The 17,451-nt window shown below is 40.8% G+C and overlaps 1 protein-coding gene across 6 annotated transcripts in view; it reads right to left on the bottom strand.

The window, feature by feature from the left end:
- RAPGEF2 (Rap guanine nucleotide exchange factor 2) overlaps positions 1–17,451 on the bottom strand; it is a 244,588-nt gene that overhangs the window by 52,361 nt on the left and 174,776 nt on the right. For all 6 annotated transcript variants that reach the window (XM_029234931.1, XM_029234929.1, XM_029234930.1 and 3 more), the window contains one exon: positions 2,544–2,675. In XM_029234931.1, coding sequence (XP_029090764.1) covers positions 2,544–2,675 — 132 coding nt within the window. The remainder of the gene's footprint in view (positions 1–2,543; positions 2,676–17,451) is intronic.

Below are 17,451 nucleotides of genomic sequence, written 5' to 3'. Positions count from 1 at the left end.
GTGGAGAAAACTACTTACCAGGGCAGAGGGAGATCACTCTGCATTTGAGGGCACCTACCCAGTTGAGCCTCTGATGCCCTGGTCAATTTGCTCCCCTTCTCTCCAAAACTATGATTTCAAAATGTGTCTCTCCTTGAGACTCTCCACCTGCCAACCCTCTCACTCTGAAAGAAGGAACTCAGAGACACCAGGCAGAAACTCGCTCACCTCCCAAACTCCCCACTCCAAATCCACCATCATATGCCCCTGTTAAAAGAGAGGAGGTTTCTTTTCTTAAATAAGCTAGTGATTCCACTTTGCTCTTGAATTCCTCTCCTCCAGCTCTCTCAGAAAAATTATTCTAACTTTTTCTCTCCGGCACATGGCATTCCATGACAACCTCTTTGTATCCATCTCCTGAGCATTTATACTCGCTCCAACGTGACAGCTTCCTCCCAAGTCAGAACTGGATGCACGAGAAAGGGGTCGCCATGGGAGACAGCTGCCCATCACTGGAGCCGCTCAAGAATCAACCTGACTGACAGGAAGAGAGTAGAGGATTCAAACACAAGGCTGGTCGCCAAACCAGGCGCAGCCGGCAGATTTCTTCTCACCTTTAGAATTTCTGATTTAAAGACAATAGGGGATCTCTAGTCAATGTTAGTCCTACAGTCAGTAACCAAATCCTTAGTTACATCTATGGATTTTTCCTTAGGAAGGATACAAACTTACCAGGCTACATGCCTGTCGTCAAGTTTGAAATGAACAGCTGTGAAACTCAACTAAAATGAATCAAAATACGCAGGGGTCCTCTTTTCCAACTACACCCCAAGCTAAAGCCGGACTGCAGGCTGCAAACTCCAACCCCCATAGAACCAGGTGGAGTTCTCACCACAGTCTGGATCCTCAGACAGCCTGATGGGGGCTGGGGACAGCCAAAGTACCATCAAGAATCACACCCTTCCCCAACCTACCCAAGGTAATAACATAAAGCTGAAGTTCCCCTCAGAATACGCCTCCATAAAGTATACAAACGACTCACTTCATTCTTATTATAAATTTACCTTCCAGGAGGCTCCATTCAGCCTGGAATTACACCCGAAGAACAGCAGGGGTAACTGCTACAACCTCAAGCTGTGTTCCTACTACAGGTCTTTAAAGCACGTGATCATCTCAAAGTGTAGAAGACAAAGGCTCTATCACGATGTTTCAATTAACAGAAGCTAAAGCACAACTTTTACTTCTACTGTGCATTGTTCTATTATAAGGGATACTCTTGAATAAATGTTCAAAAAATCAACTTCTAAAAACAGGCATTATGCAAGGGGGGGGGAATAATTTTACCCTGATCCACCACCTTTTCCTCCTCTAACATTTGAAAATGGGACTACTTCCTAAAGATTTAATTACAAGTTAACATTTAATGCCTCAAAGTAGAAACTTGAAAAAGTTACTTTAAAGGGCCAGGTCATTATGTTTCTTTTTGCAAAATAATAAAAAAAAGTTCTTAATCAGCTAAGAATCTGCAAATAATTGCATCTGTGGCTATCACTTATTAGCCAGTGAGCTCTCCACAACACCTCTGAATTACAGAAAAGTGGGTACCTAATGCCTCCTGAAAAGAAAATTCACTTTCTAAGATCTACTAAATTTAGGACTTAAACAGACATGTTTTGCCCTGATGGTATTCTGTTTAGATACTTTTAGTAATTTTTTAAAAAGACAGAAACTGAGCGCTGTCTGAATGTATCAATGATCCAGAAACACTGTAATATTGTTAGAGAAAGGTTTTTGCGGCCTGAGATTGCCGCCATCTCATATCACGATTCCTAAGGAGCCAAGAATTATACTTTGTAAAGTGAGTATTACATTCTTTTTGTTTGAAACCATCTGAAATCCCATATTAGCTGTAACCAAAAAAAGGGACCTTTTTTTGCATATTTCAGTCACTTTTCCTAAATTTGCATTTTCTAAGCCAATGAACTATTCCTTAACAATTAAAATTATTTTGCTTTTAAAACATTTTTGAAATTCCATAATTCTAGTTTTTCTATCCATCACTATCATAAGAATTTATTTGAAACATGTAAGTCTATAGGTAATACAAATAATGCAAGAAAAATAATTCAGTGATCGAATCTTAATAATCTCTTCCTTTTGTCACACCCAAGACTTTATTAAGAAAAACTTAGTATGGAAGCATAATTCTGAAGTTTCCCCCTACAATTTTATTCAAGAAAGGGTCATCAATCTAGTACACCTACAGTCAAATTAATAAAATATTTACAGTCCGGGGACACATTTCCATTGTAACCACTCCATTTAAAATTCTGGTAACTGGTAATAGCAGAGGCAAATGCATTTAGACTGTAGTTCGACTTCCTAAAACAAACATACAACATACTACATGTCTGTGTGAAGCATAAACATTAACATTTTATGTCCATGTGTGCATATATAATACACACACATATATTTACCTTTAAGATTCTATCCATGAAAAATCACAGAACTCCTCAGAATACATGAAAATGAAGCAAATGACAAGGAAAACACCTTCCTACCTGGTAGATATCAGAAAGACTGCTGCTTCCAGAATCACTGGTGATGCTACATCCTGAGTGGCTGGAGGAGACGTGAGTCACCTGTGGGTGGAGACTGTCGGTGAGGTGTAGCTTTGTGAAATCTGCAGGAAGCTGGGGAAGGATCAGGAGAAACTGTGTTACAGCTGGAACCAAGAACTCCAAGCAGGCATCTACAAATTGTGTCACACTCTACTCCAGGCCAGGAAAGGTCCTTCATTTTTTAAATTCACCATGACTAAATACTGTCCTATTTACCAAAAATCACAAAATGAATTTGTAAAGTTTATGGGCATTCAATGAGCCTTAAATCATACTAAATTCAACGCTTAAATAGGTGGGTTTGGCAGTTAAGATTAACCTGGTGAGCACTGAATCCAATGGGCTACAACTTTCAAATTATACACCAATGAGCAAATCAGTCTTCTACTATTTGTTAGCCAGCAAAGTGCAACTTTGTGGCAAGAGACAGCTTAAATAAGAAAACAGATTTGAGGTTCATGTATGCCCAAATGATGTTTCAAGGTTAAAAAGATGAGCATCTTAGAACAAAGTGTATTGTTATACAAGTAACTACACAGGCACTACGGAGAAAACAGGAAAGTATGCTCTCAGAGAACGCAGAGTCGAGAAGGTTATGGACAACATTTACCTATCACAGACACATAGATACTACCTGTTCACGTTTAAACTCCAAAAAAAAATTGCGCCTATTGAACAGATTCCCTCAGCATCCCCCAAGTGCTTCTATCACCCCCCATACAGCAGAGAAAATGCACTGAAAAAGGAAACATTCACCCATTCAACAAATATTTACTGAGCCCTCTTCCTCTTACTGTGTGCTAGTTAGTGAACGAGATGCTAAGAAAACGCTGCCCTTAAAATCTTACGCTCGTAAGTTATTAGCAATTCTTTTGAATTCAAAAAGGGCACTATGTATCTATAGCATCACACTTAGAAGACACTATTGGCCAATAATAAACCTGACATTTCAAAATATATGCTAACTGACACCCTGCACACTGATAATATCTTTCTTTCCTGCTGGCATATTGATCCTATTTGGCTGCTGAATAATAAATAATAAAGACTAACTGTTAAAATCAAACTTAAGTAAGAGCTTGCCTTGGCAATATTGCCTTCTCTCCTGTGACCCTCATCCCTCCTCCCCTTCCAAAACCAAGATGCCACTTCAGAGTTTAGAATAAGTCCCACAGGGGACGTGATGCAGGCTCCTGACACCCACAACCATTCAGACCTGACTCAATAAACGGATTATGACACTTAATAGTACTTAACACACGGATGGACTTGGAAGGCATTGTGCTAGGTGAAATAAGTCAGACAGAGAAGGACAAACGCAGTATGACATCACCTGCATGTGGAATCTAAAAAAGTATAACAAAGTAGTGAATATAACAAAAAAGCAGCAGACTCACAGATACAGAGAACAACTAGTGACTAGTGGCTGCCAGTGGCGGGTGGAGAAGAGGGGTGGGTATGGGATGGGCTCAAGGACGTACTGTACAATGTGGGGAATATAGCCTATATTTTGTAATAACTGTAAATGGAAAGCAACCTTTAAATTGCATAAAAAATAAAAAAATTAAATTAAAAAAATTAAAAAAGTAAAATTATACTCCTTCAGAAAAAAAAACCATTTAATATAGTCTGCATAGAAATAATATTTTTAACATCACGGGAGACAAAATATACAAAGAAAAGATTTAAACATAAATTTATTGGGGGGCATATAAACAGATGCTAAATAAACAGATAAAATGTTGGAGAAGCTCAGAGAAGTGAGATGTTTATTCAAATGTGTGAAATCATTGCAAGAATGATGTATATCTCACTATGAATGTTTTTTTAACTGATAATTGGAGATGATTTGAAATAGATAAAACTGGGAAAATAACAATTTCCCTGCAAGGAACAGATAGGCGAAAACCCCCAAATTTGAGAATTTATATATTTTATTCACAATGTAGAATAGCGAAATATTTCCAGGATTTCTTCAGGAACAGTCTGAAGACAAAAGTTTGCCAAGCTGTATTTTACTTGTAGCTGAGTGATACATGTCAGATATTAAAACAATGGGTTCAAAGCCAGGATAAACACCCTTCCTCATCTTGGTTTCGTTGAATGCAGTCACTCACCACAAAAGGCAACTGAAGAACCAAGACTCCGTAGCTCAGCGACTTTAAAAGGCATCAGTCGATACATGTACTTACGGAACAATAAACTGATTTCTATCGATTATCTTTTATAGAGATGACATGTGCCACACAGTGTGATTTTTAAAAATTAACTTGAATATGTCAAATAAAGATGTATCCATCTGATGAATTTTTACTCACCAGACAGTTATTTATTTACTCAAGTCTCGCAGGACAGTGTCCATCAACTGGTCATCTTTCCTGACTAAATGCACTGTGGGGAAAGCACAGGAGCCTTCAAGCTCTAAAGCTCTAAACAGATTGTGGAGTGTGAAGAGACAGTCCACAATCTATTCATCTACGCTCACTTACACCCACAAAGAGCAGAAGTATGTGGCTTTGTTAAGCTAAGAACCATAAAATCTGTGTGTAAAGAGAAAAGAAGAAACACTTTCATTCTTAAGAATTCAATTCTACTTTATAAATACTTATTAAGTAGCTGCTATGTCAGACACTCTGTTAGGGACAGGAAATATCAAGGTGAATGAGGCACCCCCAATTCCAAATGTAAATTCTAATACCCCAAAAGTCATTGTAGTAGTTGTCATGCACAATAGAAAAATGAGTCAAACATTGTTTGTTTTTGGCCACGCTGCACGGCTTGCAGGATCTTAGCTCCCCGACCAGGGATCGAACCCCGGTCCCCAGCAGTGGAAGTGCGGAGTCCTAACCACTGGACGGCCAGGGAACTCCCTCAAACATAGTTTCTTAATGTGGCTTTTTATCTCCCCACCACCACTTGTGTGCTTTGCAGACAATGAAATGATGTTAAAGTTAATGCATATAAAATTCAGTATTAGCTAAATATCTCTTTGTATGAGAACAGATGCCATGCTTGAGAAAGCTTCGCATTTTTCCCCATAGATGGGGATGAGAGTTCCGTGATTAAACGCTATCAACAGGCCACGTCGGCCAAGGCTGTGGAATGGGAGGGGTGTGGAGCTTGTCTGCCGCGAGAGAAGAGAGCCTGAAATGCACGGGTGCGGCCCAGCCTCACAGTCTACAGACTGGAGACCTGAGCCCAGGCCTAAGGGAAGCGGCTCTTTCAGAGGAAACGAACCGGCCGGGAACTGGGAGTCAGGGTGCAAACACAGGCACAGGCACCGCGTTCAACCTCAGGGCAAAAGGGTAACACCGAACGCTGGGAGCCAGTAACTCACTGTCTGAGCAAAACATACCGAAGCAGGGGGCCACACGCCAAGGACAAAAGACTCACTTGTCCCAGCTTTTCTACACTTGATCCAGGGCCTTTTTAAGTTACTATCATCATGCTGTTTAATCAAATTTCCGATTAAATGGAGCTGGGAATTATCTTGTGGCTCTAGCCACCACTTATAACAGAAATTCTGCACAACAATAAGAAAATTTTTTGAAGCTGGGGCTATATGCAGTAGTTACCTGAATAAAATTAAATAATAATTAAATAAATTAAAGGGGAAATTAATATATTTTATACATTTTGATCTTAACACCAATATATTCAATATTTAACAGCAATTCATTACGAACGCAATTCAAGGAAATCTCTTATATTTTTCTTGTTGTCATTTAAATGCTTTTATTTTCATATTTGATTGTATGAATATATTACTGCTCACATTTTTCCTGGATCAAGCAATCTATATTCCTAAAGATAGGGCACTCGTGAATCACAATTGTAACAAACTAGTGTCAGGCAAATGACTGAATTATAGTTTCACCAGAAACACTATTCATTACATAAGAAACAACAATGGTAATACGTATTTAAATCAGATTCTTAAATGCGTAAAGTAAGCATAAACAATATTAATCACAGTTTTGTAAAATCTGGGTATCAATTAAATGATAGCTTGTTTTGTTTTCTTTTTTGGGAGAAACAGGGGTGCTATAACAATTAGCTTTAAGTAAGAAGTACTAGAGAAGACTTAAGGCTCATATACGAACAGGCATTTGATAGCCTTTGGTTTATTAATTAATCTAATGATTGGCATTCATAAAAGTACCTGCTAATAAATGAACTCTGTTTTGAACATAAATCCAGCGGGTGAGGATGCCTTGAAATCTCTGACACCGCTAAATAAATACTTTGCTGAACTGGTAAAATTCCTCAAAGTGGTGCTAACATAGTAGAGACTAGGGCATTTCCTTTCTTCCCCTTCCTTCTCTCCCTCCCCAAAACTTCTTAAGTTTATGTTTTCCAGCTCTACAAGAAAGGGCTGGTATATCACTGGTAATACATTGGTACATTACACTGGTTATGTAATGGAAACATAGTAGAGTTGTATGTTCCATGATGCATTAGCATCGTAGGACTGCTGAGAAATCCAACGGTTCAAAACTAAACAAAACAAAAAAACACTGTCACCATCAGTTGAAATTTACCTCACTAAAAATTTCCCAACAAACCCCAGAATCACTTTTATTTCAAGAAATTGCTACAACAGAACACACAAGGTTTGGCGTAACGGTTAGAATCTATCCAATCCTCCCTGGCGGTTCACCTTGAGTAACAACAGTACTAAGATAAATTGAGTATCACACTTAGTGACTGAACACCAGCTTCATGTTAAGACGCAACACTAAGAATTTACCCAAATGAGTGCTCTTCTCCCCAGATCATCCCTGGAGCTCTGTGAGCGCTTTCCACACTCATATTTTCAGGCTCTGAGGGGAGGAGCTGGTATACTCCTGGACACACTGCCCATTTTTTCCTGAGGTGTCAGTGAAAATAGTCTCCTCTATTTCCCATTCCTTCATCATTTATTAAAGACCTGTGTGGTGAGGATTAAGTGAACGACTGGGTAGAAAGCACTCAGAGGAGAGCCTGGCACCCAGAACCAGACAGAAGGGTGTCGGCCATAAACCACCACGTGCAGACTCGTGGAAGACACAGGGGCTCCCAGCTGTGGGTTCCTGCCCCTGGAATCTAGTCTGGATGCCAGCAGGGACGAAGCTGCTCTCAGAAAGGGCCTCAGGGGCCAGTCATCACCCAGCTCCAGACACTGTTCCTTCAGCCACGGTGGGACTAAGGTTGTACTTTAAAAGCAAGTCGTATTTTCTCTCTGTGTACACACACACACACACACACACACACACACACACACACACACAGCTTTTCTTTTACTAAAACTGATCTTTTCTAATACGACGAGTTCCGACACGCTCTGACCTATTTCTACATACAGCTTGCATAGGCAGGAATATTATTTGGTAGCTCGTTTTAAAGACCACTTTATACTGTGGTCAACTTTTATTTCTCTACCCCATAATATTTCTTTAGGAACACCAGAAAAAGTAAGCATTTGGACTCCTGAATATTATTCATCAGAAATCATTTTTACTTCTCTCATATCCCGTTAAGACGTGCTCACGACCCAGGACTCATCCTTGAAATAATACTTCATCCATCAGTATTCCACAAAGCAAAGAGAAAGATTTATGCACAGTATACAATTTCTTTTGTTTGTAAATATACATAAAGGCAAGAAACAAAGCTTTCCCCAAAGGGTCATGAGATAATAATTTAATAAACTGATAGATTTAATAATATTTCTCATTAAAATACATGTAGACATTTTAAAATGTTGGTATGACTATGCTTTAAAGGGACGGTTCAATTTGCTTTATATTTACTGGAGGAACCTGCCAAAAGATTAGCAATTTGTAAGAACTTAATATTCTCCCAGCTTCCTGGCAGGCTCAAAAGACATAAGTCTCATTGTACATATCAAGTTATCTTCCGTTCAACTTCCTGCTAAGTCAAGCAACCCTGAGCAAGTTGATTAACTTCTGTGCACCTTAGTTTCCTCTGTAAAATTAATATAACATTGTCCAGTGACTAAATGAAATAACTTGTAGAATCCACCTGCAGCTAGCTGTCTCTCTCCCTTTCCATTCCCTCTGCCGTTTTTCCATCTTAGGTCAGATAGTTTCCAAATTCAATGGGAAAAAAAAAAAAAACTAACTTATTTTTGACACTCTCATACCTAACACCACCATTATAGTACTTTACTTATTATATATATTTCCCCCAAAAGTCTACATATTATATTTTATTTTTTAAAGATTTTTTGATGTGGACCATTCTTAAAGTCTTTTTATATGTTAGAAATATCTCCTGAAATGTGGTGGTGACCCAGCCCTCTCCCTAGGGGAGAAAGGCTACCCGCGTGTTTTTTAGGGTTGGTGACCTATGAATGAACAATAAACTTCCTTGGCTACAGTGGCATGAATTACAATCTAAAATTTAATCCCTACATTTATGAAATAAGGATAAATGGAACACACACAGAACAACTCGGACATCTGTTGAGGAAAATAAATAAGCAAAACTAGTAAACTGACTGAAAAGCTGTCAGTCACACGACTGATGTTTTCAAGCAAATACTTTTAAGAAGCCTTTTCTATCGGACATCCATAGAAAGCACTGAATAGGAAACTCATGTGAACTTCACTTCAAACCAGAAAAGTGGAATCCTTTAGTATGAGGAGAAAGTGTATGATCTAAGTACCATCTATTCCAAGATGTAAGGCAACAGTAAGGTCACCCGCGCACCAGTCCTGTTCTTACAAGAATCTCATGATGTAGGTTATTATTATGGCTATTTTATTTTTTTTGCGCTACACGGGCCTCTCACTGCTGTGGCTTCTCCCGTCGCGGAGCACAGGCTCCGGACGCGCAGGCTCAGCGGCCATGGCTCACGGGCCCAGCCGCTCCGCGGCACGTGGGATCTTCCCGGACCGGGGCACGAACCCGTGTCCCCTGCATCGGCAGGCGGACTCTCAACCACTGCGCCACCAGGGAAGCCCTATTATGACTATTTTAGATAAGAGGAACTAAGACACAGAAAAGTTAAGCTATTTGCACCAAGATCACACAGTGAAAAGGTGGCAGAGAGAGATTCCTGGCTGCCTGGCCCTGTACTGAATACATTTAAGCACTGAACTTTATTTATTGACTTATTGGTTGACTTGAAAACTCTCATGAATACTGATGAAACTCTGAAATGTCTGCTTATATCAATTTACTAATGTAGTTTCTTGTACAAATTTCAAAATCATATAGAAAAATAGTCATTTAAAACAATTTCTCACTCATAAAACAAAATCTGCATCTCCAATGTCAACGATTTTGACATCACACTGCCACTTTTTGAGTCATCCAATAGAGTTTTCATTCCTTCTAAATTGTTTGAGAGGCACCACTTTTTGCATCTCTTTGTGATATTCTGTGCAACATTAGTGAGGTTGATTTTTCATTGTCTTGTAGGTTCTTTACAAAATCATTTACTATTTATAAGCTAACCTTTAAAATGTTATGGTAATAACCAGTATTTGCAATTCTGAGATCACATATCCAAGAATCATTATTAAATCTGTGTAAAACAGAAAACTTCTTTAACTCCTTCATCCCACGTTCCACAATATGACCCTTACAACATTCCAAGCTGGCATTGTTTGAGGGCATTACTGCCTTATGTTCCTTACTGAAGAGTACTTTTTTGTTTAAAAAAAAAAAAAAAGGTAAAATGAATTGAGAGAGAAACTCATAATGTAAGAGACAAAAGCAACTCCTTCTCTGGTAGTTAACTCTTGCAGAACGAAATCTTGCCTGATATATTATACAATACCCCTAACATCTGACAATCAGAGAAAAAGTATGTGGGTGCAGGCACACACACAAATAAGCTAGTCAACTAATTTCATCACCTTAAAGAAAGACACCTGGCACAGTGAGAACAGTTCTATAATAAATATCAGAACCACTAAAAGTTTGTCCTCTGAAAGACAGTTGTAGTTTTTCAAAATGAAAATGTTTATCTGGGAGCTAAAGTAATACAAACTATATAATCTTCCACGGAAATACCGAGGTAGTTAATTAACATGTATATATCACCAAAGGAAATGTCCCGTTGTCTGTTAAAGAACACAGTTTTATGATGGTTTTCAAGTGACAGCCACTCCATTCTCATTCCAAACACACACACACACACACACACACACACACACCCATGTAATCGCTTCTCCTTTTCAGTTTATTTGCAGCTATCAATAACCAGTGATCTGAAAAGCACACCTTTCTCTGAGGAATTTAAAAAAAAAATGTCTAGATCACTGAGTCCAAGGTATTTTCAATAAAATACATGGCAAATTTTGGCACTGAGTCAGGTAACTGAAAAGTCACCTTCTGGGTAGCACTTCACCTACAGAAATCCTAACCCTATGTGCATACTCTCCTCACGTTAGGAATAATTCCCCCATTATCTGGGGCACATGTGTACCTAATGAGCAACGTGGTGAATATTTGATGCCTGTTTGTTCCGATACTTATAAAGAGCCCAGATACTGCACTTAATGGACGGAGAAACAGAAGGTCAAACAGCTCAAGTGGCTTGTCCAAAGCTCCCAGGTCCAAAGCTCCCAAAATCTATACCCATTGCACTCTGCATCTGGACTCTAGAAATTTGTTATTTGGGGCCATATTCTAAGCCAACTGTGACACCCATCTTCTCCCTTATTTAAACAGGAAATATCCTAAGAAACTTTAATATCACCATAGCTTCATTGTCTAATACAAAAACCAACCCAATAAATATATTTTTCAGCAAAATTGGTGATTATCCATACAGTAATACTGATCATATTCTACAGGTACTAACACTTGAGTTCTCGTGTTTTCCAGGACCACATGGGATCGGTGCTCTGGAAGTGGAGACCCCTGGAGATGGAGGGGAGCCGCTCGTGATAGGAGAAGGCAGTTTCTAGGACCAATTAGACAACAACTCTGATGAGCTGCAGAGGGACTGTGGGCAGTTATCCCAGCTGTAAAAATGCTCAAGGGAGCGTGGAGTCAGGGAAATGAGCGTTTAAAGCAGAGGAAAAAAGATTCCTATGGGATCCATGGGTGACCCTAAGCTGCCTTCTTTTTGAACAAAAATAAACAGTTGGTTTGGCAAGAAAGCCTCACTCAGAATTAAAGACATTACCCCACAAGCAATGTTCAACTCTTTAAAAAAAAGTTACAAAAGCCACGTGACATCCAAACGCAAATGCACTTAGGTCTCTATACGATAAAATGCCAAAAAACGGCTGAGACTGGCGAGCTGTTCACCAATGTCCTCCTCTTCCAGGGAGTACAGCTGGATTGCATTTCCCAACTTCCCTTACAGTCCCATAGGTGCCCATACAACTGACTTCACGCCTTCAGAAGTGATGGATGCTGTGCCCACACCCTCCTTATAAGCATCTTCTACAGACCCGCCGAGACCTTCCCCTTGCATCAAGAGTCTCTGACGGAAGACAACAGAAGCTTTGCGCCGAAGGTTAGACAACTGAGCCATAAAGCGGAGGGGCCTGGATCCCTGGATCCTTGCTTAGAGGAAAACTGTCCACTAAGTGATCCAGAGTACTTGCTTCAGATCTTAAGCAAAAGAGAATAAACTTCTATTGTATTTGAACCCTTGTATTTTGCTTGGTTTTGATACAATGGCTAGCGTTATCTTAACTCATACAAATACAAATATGATGATACTTTTTGTGACCTGTCTGCAAAAAATCTTCCACAGTGAAATTCTCAGTTCCTTAAAGAGAAGTAGGTAGGGCTCTGATGACACCCTGACCTCACAGTGCTGTGTGCAATTTGGATAAAATCAACATTAGAGCTCCTTTAGTCAGTCAAACACATTTATTAAAAACCCACTTTATGCCAGTATGCCAGGCACTGGTCCCAGTTTTCTAAGCCAGCAGCAAGTAAGATAAACTCCCTGCTCTCATGGATCTTACAACTAGCGGGCAAGATAAATAATAAAAGATTAACGAAGAAAACTGTCAAATAGTGATAAGTGCTGCATTCAGCAAAGATTAAAAGAGACTGATGTGACAGAAGGATGACTGGGGGGACTTCCCTGGCGGTCCAGGGCTAAAGAATCCGCCTTAGAATGCAGGGGACACGGGCTCGATCCCTGGTCAGGGAACTAAGATCCCACATGCCGCGGGGCAACTAAGCCCGCGCGTCACAACTACTGAGCTCGAGTGCCTAAACTAGAGCCCGCGTGCCGCAAACTATAAAGCCCATGCACTATGGAATCCGCACGCCACATCTACAGAGCCCACGCACCCTGGAGCCTGCGCACTACAACCAGAGAGAGAAAACCTGCACGCCACAACTAGAGAGAAGCCCGCACACCACAACGAAGAGCCCACGCGCCACAACGAAAGATCCCACACGCCTCAACAAAGGTCCCGTGTGCTTCAGCTAAGATCCAATGCAGCCAAAAATAAATAATAAATAAATCTTTAAAAATAAAAAAAGGGATAGCCAAGAAAGACTGAAGATGTGACAATGTGATGAGAAAACTTGTTTTTATATTCTCAGTTATGTCCTAAAGGGATAGTTCTAATCATACCACTTTATTAGATATATATACCATTTTACTAGGTATATATATATATACACGCACACATACACCTTATAGATCTATATCTTATACACATAGACATACATACAAGTATATATACATACATACTTTATATATTAGCACATACTTATATTTCATATATTTATGAAGTATATGTTATATTTATATTTGTCTTTGTGTAAAATTGAGAGAAGTCTAGTATATCCCTAAGCCAAAGGAATCCAATTCCTAAACATTTTATGAAAAATTATTGGGCTCTTCATGCAACTTCAAAATGAAATCAACTAAGTATCATAGTACCTTAGGAATCAAAGACAGTATAAAATAGATTTGGGGCTTCCCTGGTGGCGCAGTGGTTGAGAGTCCACCTGCCGATGCAGGGGACACGGGTTCGTGCCCCGGTCCGGGAAGATCCCACATGCCGCGGAGCGGCTGGGCCCGTGAGCCACGGCCGCTGAGCCCGCGCGTCCGGAGCCTGTGCTCCGCAACGGGAGAGGCCACAACAGTGAGAGGGCGGCGTACCGCAAAAAAAAAAAAAAAAAGAATATGTCACACAGAGGTAAGTAATTTGAAAATTAATAAAGCAGGACACGGGATATAGAGGGTAGGAGGTCTCACTGCTAAGGTGTCCTCTGAGCAAAGACCTCAGTGGAGTGAAAGCCTGCACCCTGCAGGTACACATGGGGAAACAGGAGTCCCACGTACAAGGCCATCAAGGGCACAAGCCGAAGACACGGTGGCCTTGGCGTGTTTTAGGAACAGCTAGAAGTCAGCACCAGCCCTGAGAAGCCCAGAGGGAATCAGAGCAGAGAGAGACGCCACGGTGAAATCATGTGGGAAAGCTGTGGGACTGACGCCGGACCTCACCCTGAGTGGGATGGAAAGATCGGGGGTTCTTAGCGCTCACAATACATTCATCACGAAGTTAAAACATTTTCCTAAAATGCTTAATGCAGATATATGTTACCTTTCGGAGAAATATTCGATAGTAATTCCACATAGCTTGAGTAAAAGGTGTTTATTACAACTTGTACCAAGAGGCCATTGACAAACAAGGACCTCGTAGCTCATCTTACTTGATGTCCCACGGGCAGTGACTCAACTGTGAAGCCATGTCTGTTCTAAGTCATGGTTTCTGGGTACACTGGCTATACAACTTTATTTACTGAAAAATCCCACCCTGTTCCTCTTATATCTGTGTGAGACACACACACACACACACACACACACACACACACACGAGACTACCTAGAATTCAAACGACACCTCAGATTCCACTGCTAATGTTTCCATTTCTAGATTTCACTCAAACACAACCACAACTGCCGCTTTTCCAGTGATGAGTATTACAACTTAGCTAGACAATAATCTTTAAATCAAAAAATAATTATACGTTATCCCTCTTAAGTTACTCACACAAAATAGTGGGCATTAATTTTATGTGTCTAGAATATCAGCTTTTCCTTTTACTTCAGTGATAAACATATTCATTTTGGCATTTATTTCTAAGGACTTCAGTGATAAGACATCTAATTTAACGTCTACTTTCAAGGGCTTTGTGTGTCAACCCGGGCACACCAGATAATTTCATTGCTTTAGCTTTGTCTAGAGGGCACTGGGGGAGAATTAACTGAACATTTGTGGTGCATTACTCATTGCCCAGGGCCATCAAAAATATATCCCGCATAAACTGCATAAAGGCTAATAGATTTTTCTTTTCCTCCGCCTTTCCTTTTTGGCTTGCTTGCTTGTTTGCTTAGACTGGTAAGCCTCAGACACCATATCACCTGGTGACGAGTCTGAATGACTAGGACACAGCTGAGCGCGTGTGACCCCATAAGGAGACTCCTTTGTAATACCCTCACTTCTGTCAATGTGCCAGCATTTCTCGTGACCTTCTCGTCATCTCCAAGGATTTATTTACATAATCAATTGATCAACTGTCTCAGGTAGCACATTCCTCCTAAACAAAGACCAACATCTAGTATTCTAAAAAGCTTTTACTTTCCTTAAACTTCAACTGCTTTCTCTGAACTTTTAAGCACGTATGTGTAAGCATATTAATTTATTAATCCCAAGTTTAAATCAGGGAAACAGAATCACGTTAATCAAGATACACTTAGGGAATCTTACAACGGGTTTCATATAACCTGTGGTGTCATAAGTGCATGCATGTGCGTGTGTGCGCACACACGCGTTAACAACCTGAAAATGTCCTCTACTATAAACAGTTTAACTTCCGCAGCCTAGAAGTTTCAAAGGCTCGATTCACTTTCAGCAGAAACGAGAACTTAGAAAATTAGCCAAGCGCCCACTGTGCGTGAGACCCTCTGATGGGGATTTACGATGGGGATTTACATACATTCTCCTACTTCATCTAATGCCACTGCACCACCATCGTCCTGTCTTGCTTCCTACAACAATCTCTTGTTTCCCTTTTATTTCTTCTCCACGTTGCAGCTCAGTGAACTTCTGGAAGAGGATAGAAAAACTTGCACCTGATCACGCCAATCCCTGGCCAGGAGCCTGTCAGGGACCCTCTTTACCGCAGGGACAGGTTCACACCTCCGACCACTGCACGCACCTCTTCTCCTTGTGATCTCTGCACACCCCTCTCAGCTCATTCTCATGCCACACCCTGTCTCTCTCTCTCTCCTCTGCCTCTGCTATTACCTCCTCCTAGCAGGGCGCCCCTGGGCTGCCTAATTCCTGAGCTCCCCTCCTGGAGGTGAGACGCTGTCGTCAGAGGTTCCTGTGTCACCCAGAGCTCAGCCGCCCTCACAGCAGCTGCTGTTCTAAACAACCCAGCCTCCCCGGAGTTAAGTCCAAAAGGGAGCACGGCTGCCTTTCCTTCACCCTTTCCCTTGCCTCAAAGGGCCTGAACTACAGTCTGTGCTGAACAGACACACACATCACTGAACGTTTACAGCTGAGGGTACTGAGGCCGAGAGAAAATGAATTAGGGTGGCCTCCCCTGTCCTAATTCAACAGCCACTCCTTTCTGCCGGCAGTTACAGGTAAGACTGCCAGAATAAAGCGAAATGACAAGGAACAGAAGAAGGATGAGATTATACTAAACCTAGGCTAACGGTAAGCAGAGTTAAGCAATGTATTCAGTTTGGATTTCCTCCAAGTCAGGACAAAACTTGTGGACGCAAAACTTTTTGAGTTCCTGTCTGTATAGATTCCAACAGAGGAGCCTGGCACATGAAGAGTGTCTGAACTCTCCTCAGAATTGTAAGATTCATTCATCTACTCAATTATTTAACAAGTATTCACGGACCGACTGCAACGAGCCAGGCATAGTTAGAGGAGCTCGTTATCAGGCAATGATGGGCACTGGCAAAGCCCTGCTCCCTGGAATTTTTCCTTCTGGAGGCAGGAGGCTTCAGGGTGGAAGGTGAAAGAAGCGATAAGTAATGATAAACAAATAAAATAAATGTAGATATCATCAGTACTATATAGAGAATACTAAAGGGGGTGGGGGGAGTGATGCAATGGACCATGATAACTGGGACTGGGGAGACTACTTAGACGGGGCACTGGGAAGGCTGCTCTGAGAAAGTGATATCTGAGATGAGAGGTGAATAAACACAAAGGATCCAACCAAACGCAATCTGGGGGAGAGCCCGACAGATGGAAGGAATACAGAGGGCAAAGGCCCCGAGGGAGGAAGAACCTGGGGATGCTCAGGAAACGAAACCAAGTTCAAGGTTACTGGAGGGCAGAGGGGTAAAAACAAGCTCAGAGTAGTAGGAACCAATCCTACTACAAAGGAGGCTTGTTAAGGGCAATGGGAAGCCACTGGGCTTTTAAACAGGAAACTAACAGGATCCAGTAACGTTTTCCAAATTATTCTGGCCAGTGAATGGATAAAGAAGATGTGGTACGTATAGACAATGGAATATAACTCAGCCATCAAAAAGAACGAAACAATGCCATTTGCAGCAACACGGATGGACCTAGAGACTGTCATACTGAGAAGTCAGATGGAGAAAGACAAATACCATATGATATCACTTATATATGGAATCTAAAATATGGCACAAATGATCTGATATATGAAACAGAAACAGACTCACAGACTTAGAGAGCAGACTTGTGGTTGCCAAGGGAGAGGCTGGCTGGGGGAGGGAAGGAATGGGAGTTTGGGATTAGCAGATGCAAACTATTTTTTATATATATATATATATATATATATATATATATATATATATATATATGATAAACAACAAGGTCCTACTTATAGCACAGGGAACTATCCTCAATATC

The sequence above is a fragment of the Monodon monoceros genome, unplaced genomic scaffold (assembly GCF_005190385.1).
Source record: "Monodon monoceros isolate NGI ecotype Baffin Bay Population unplaced genomic scaffold, NGI_Narwhal_1 Super_Scaffold_20, whole genome shotgun sequence".
In the NCBI taxonomy this organism is placed as follows: Eukaryota; Metazoa; Chordata; class Mammalia; order Artiodactyla; family Monodontidae; genus Monodon; species Monodon monoceros.
The sequence above is the reverse complement of the archived record's forward strand: the minus strand, read 5'-3'. Positions and strand labels throughout refer to the sequence as shown.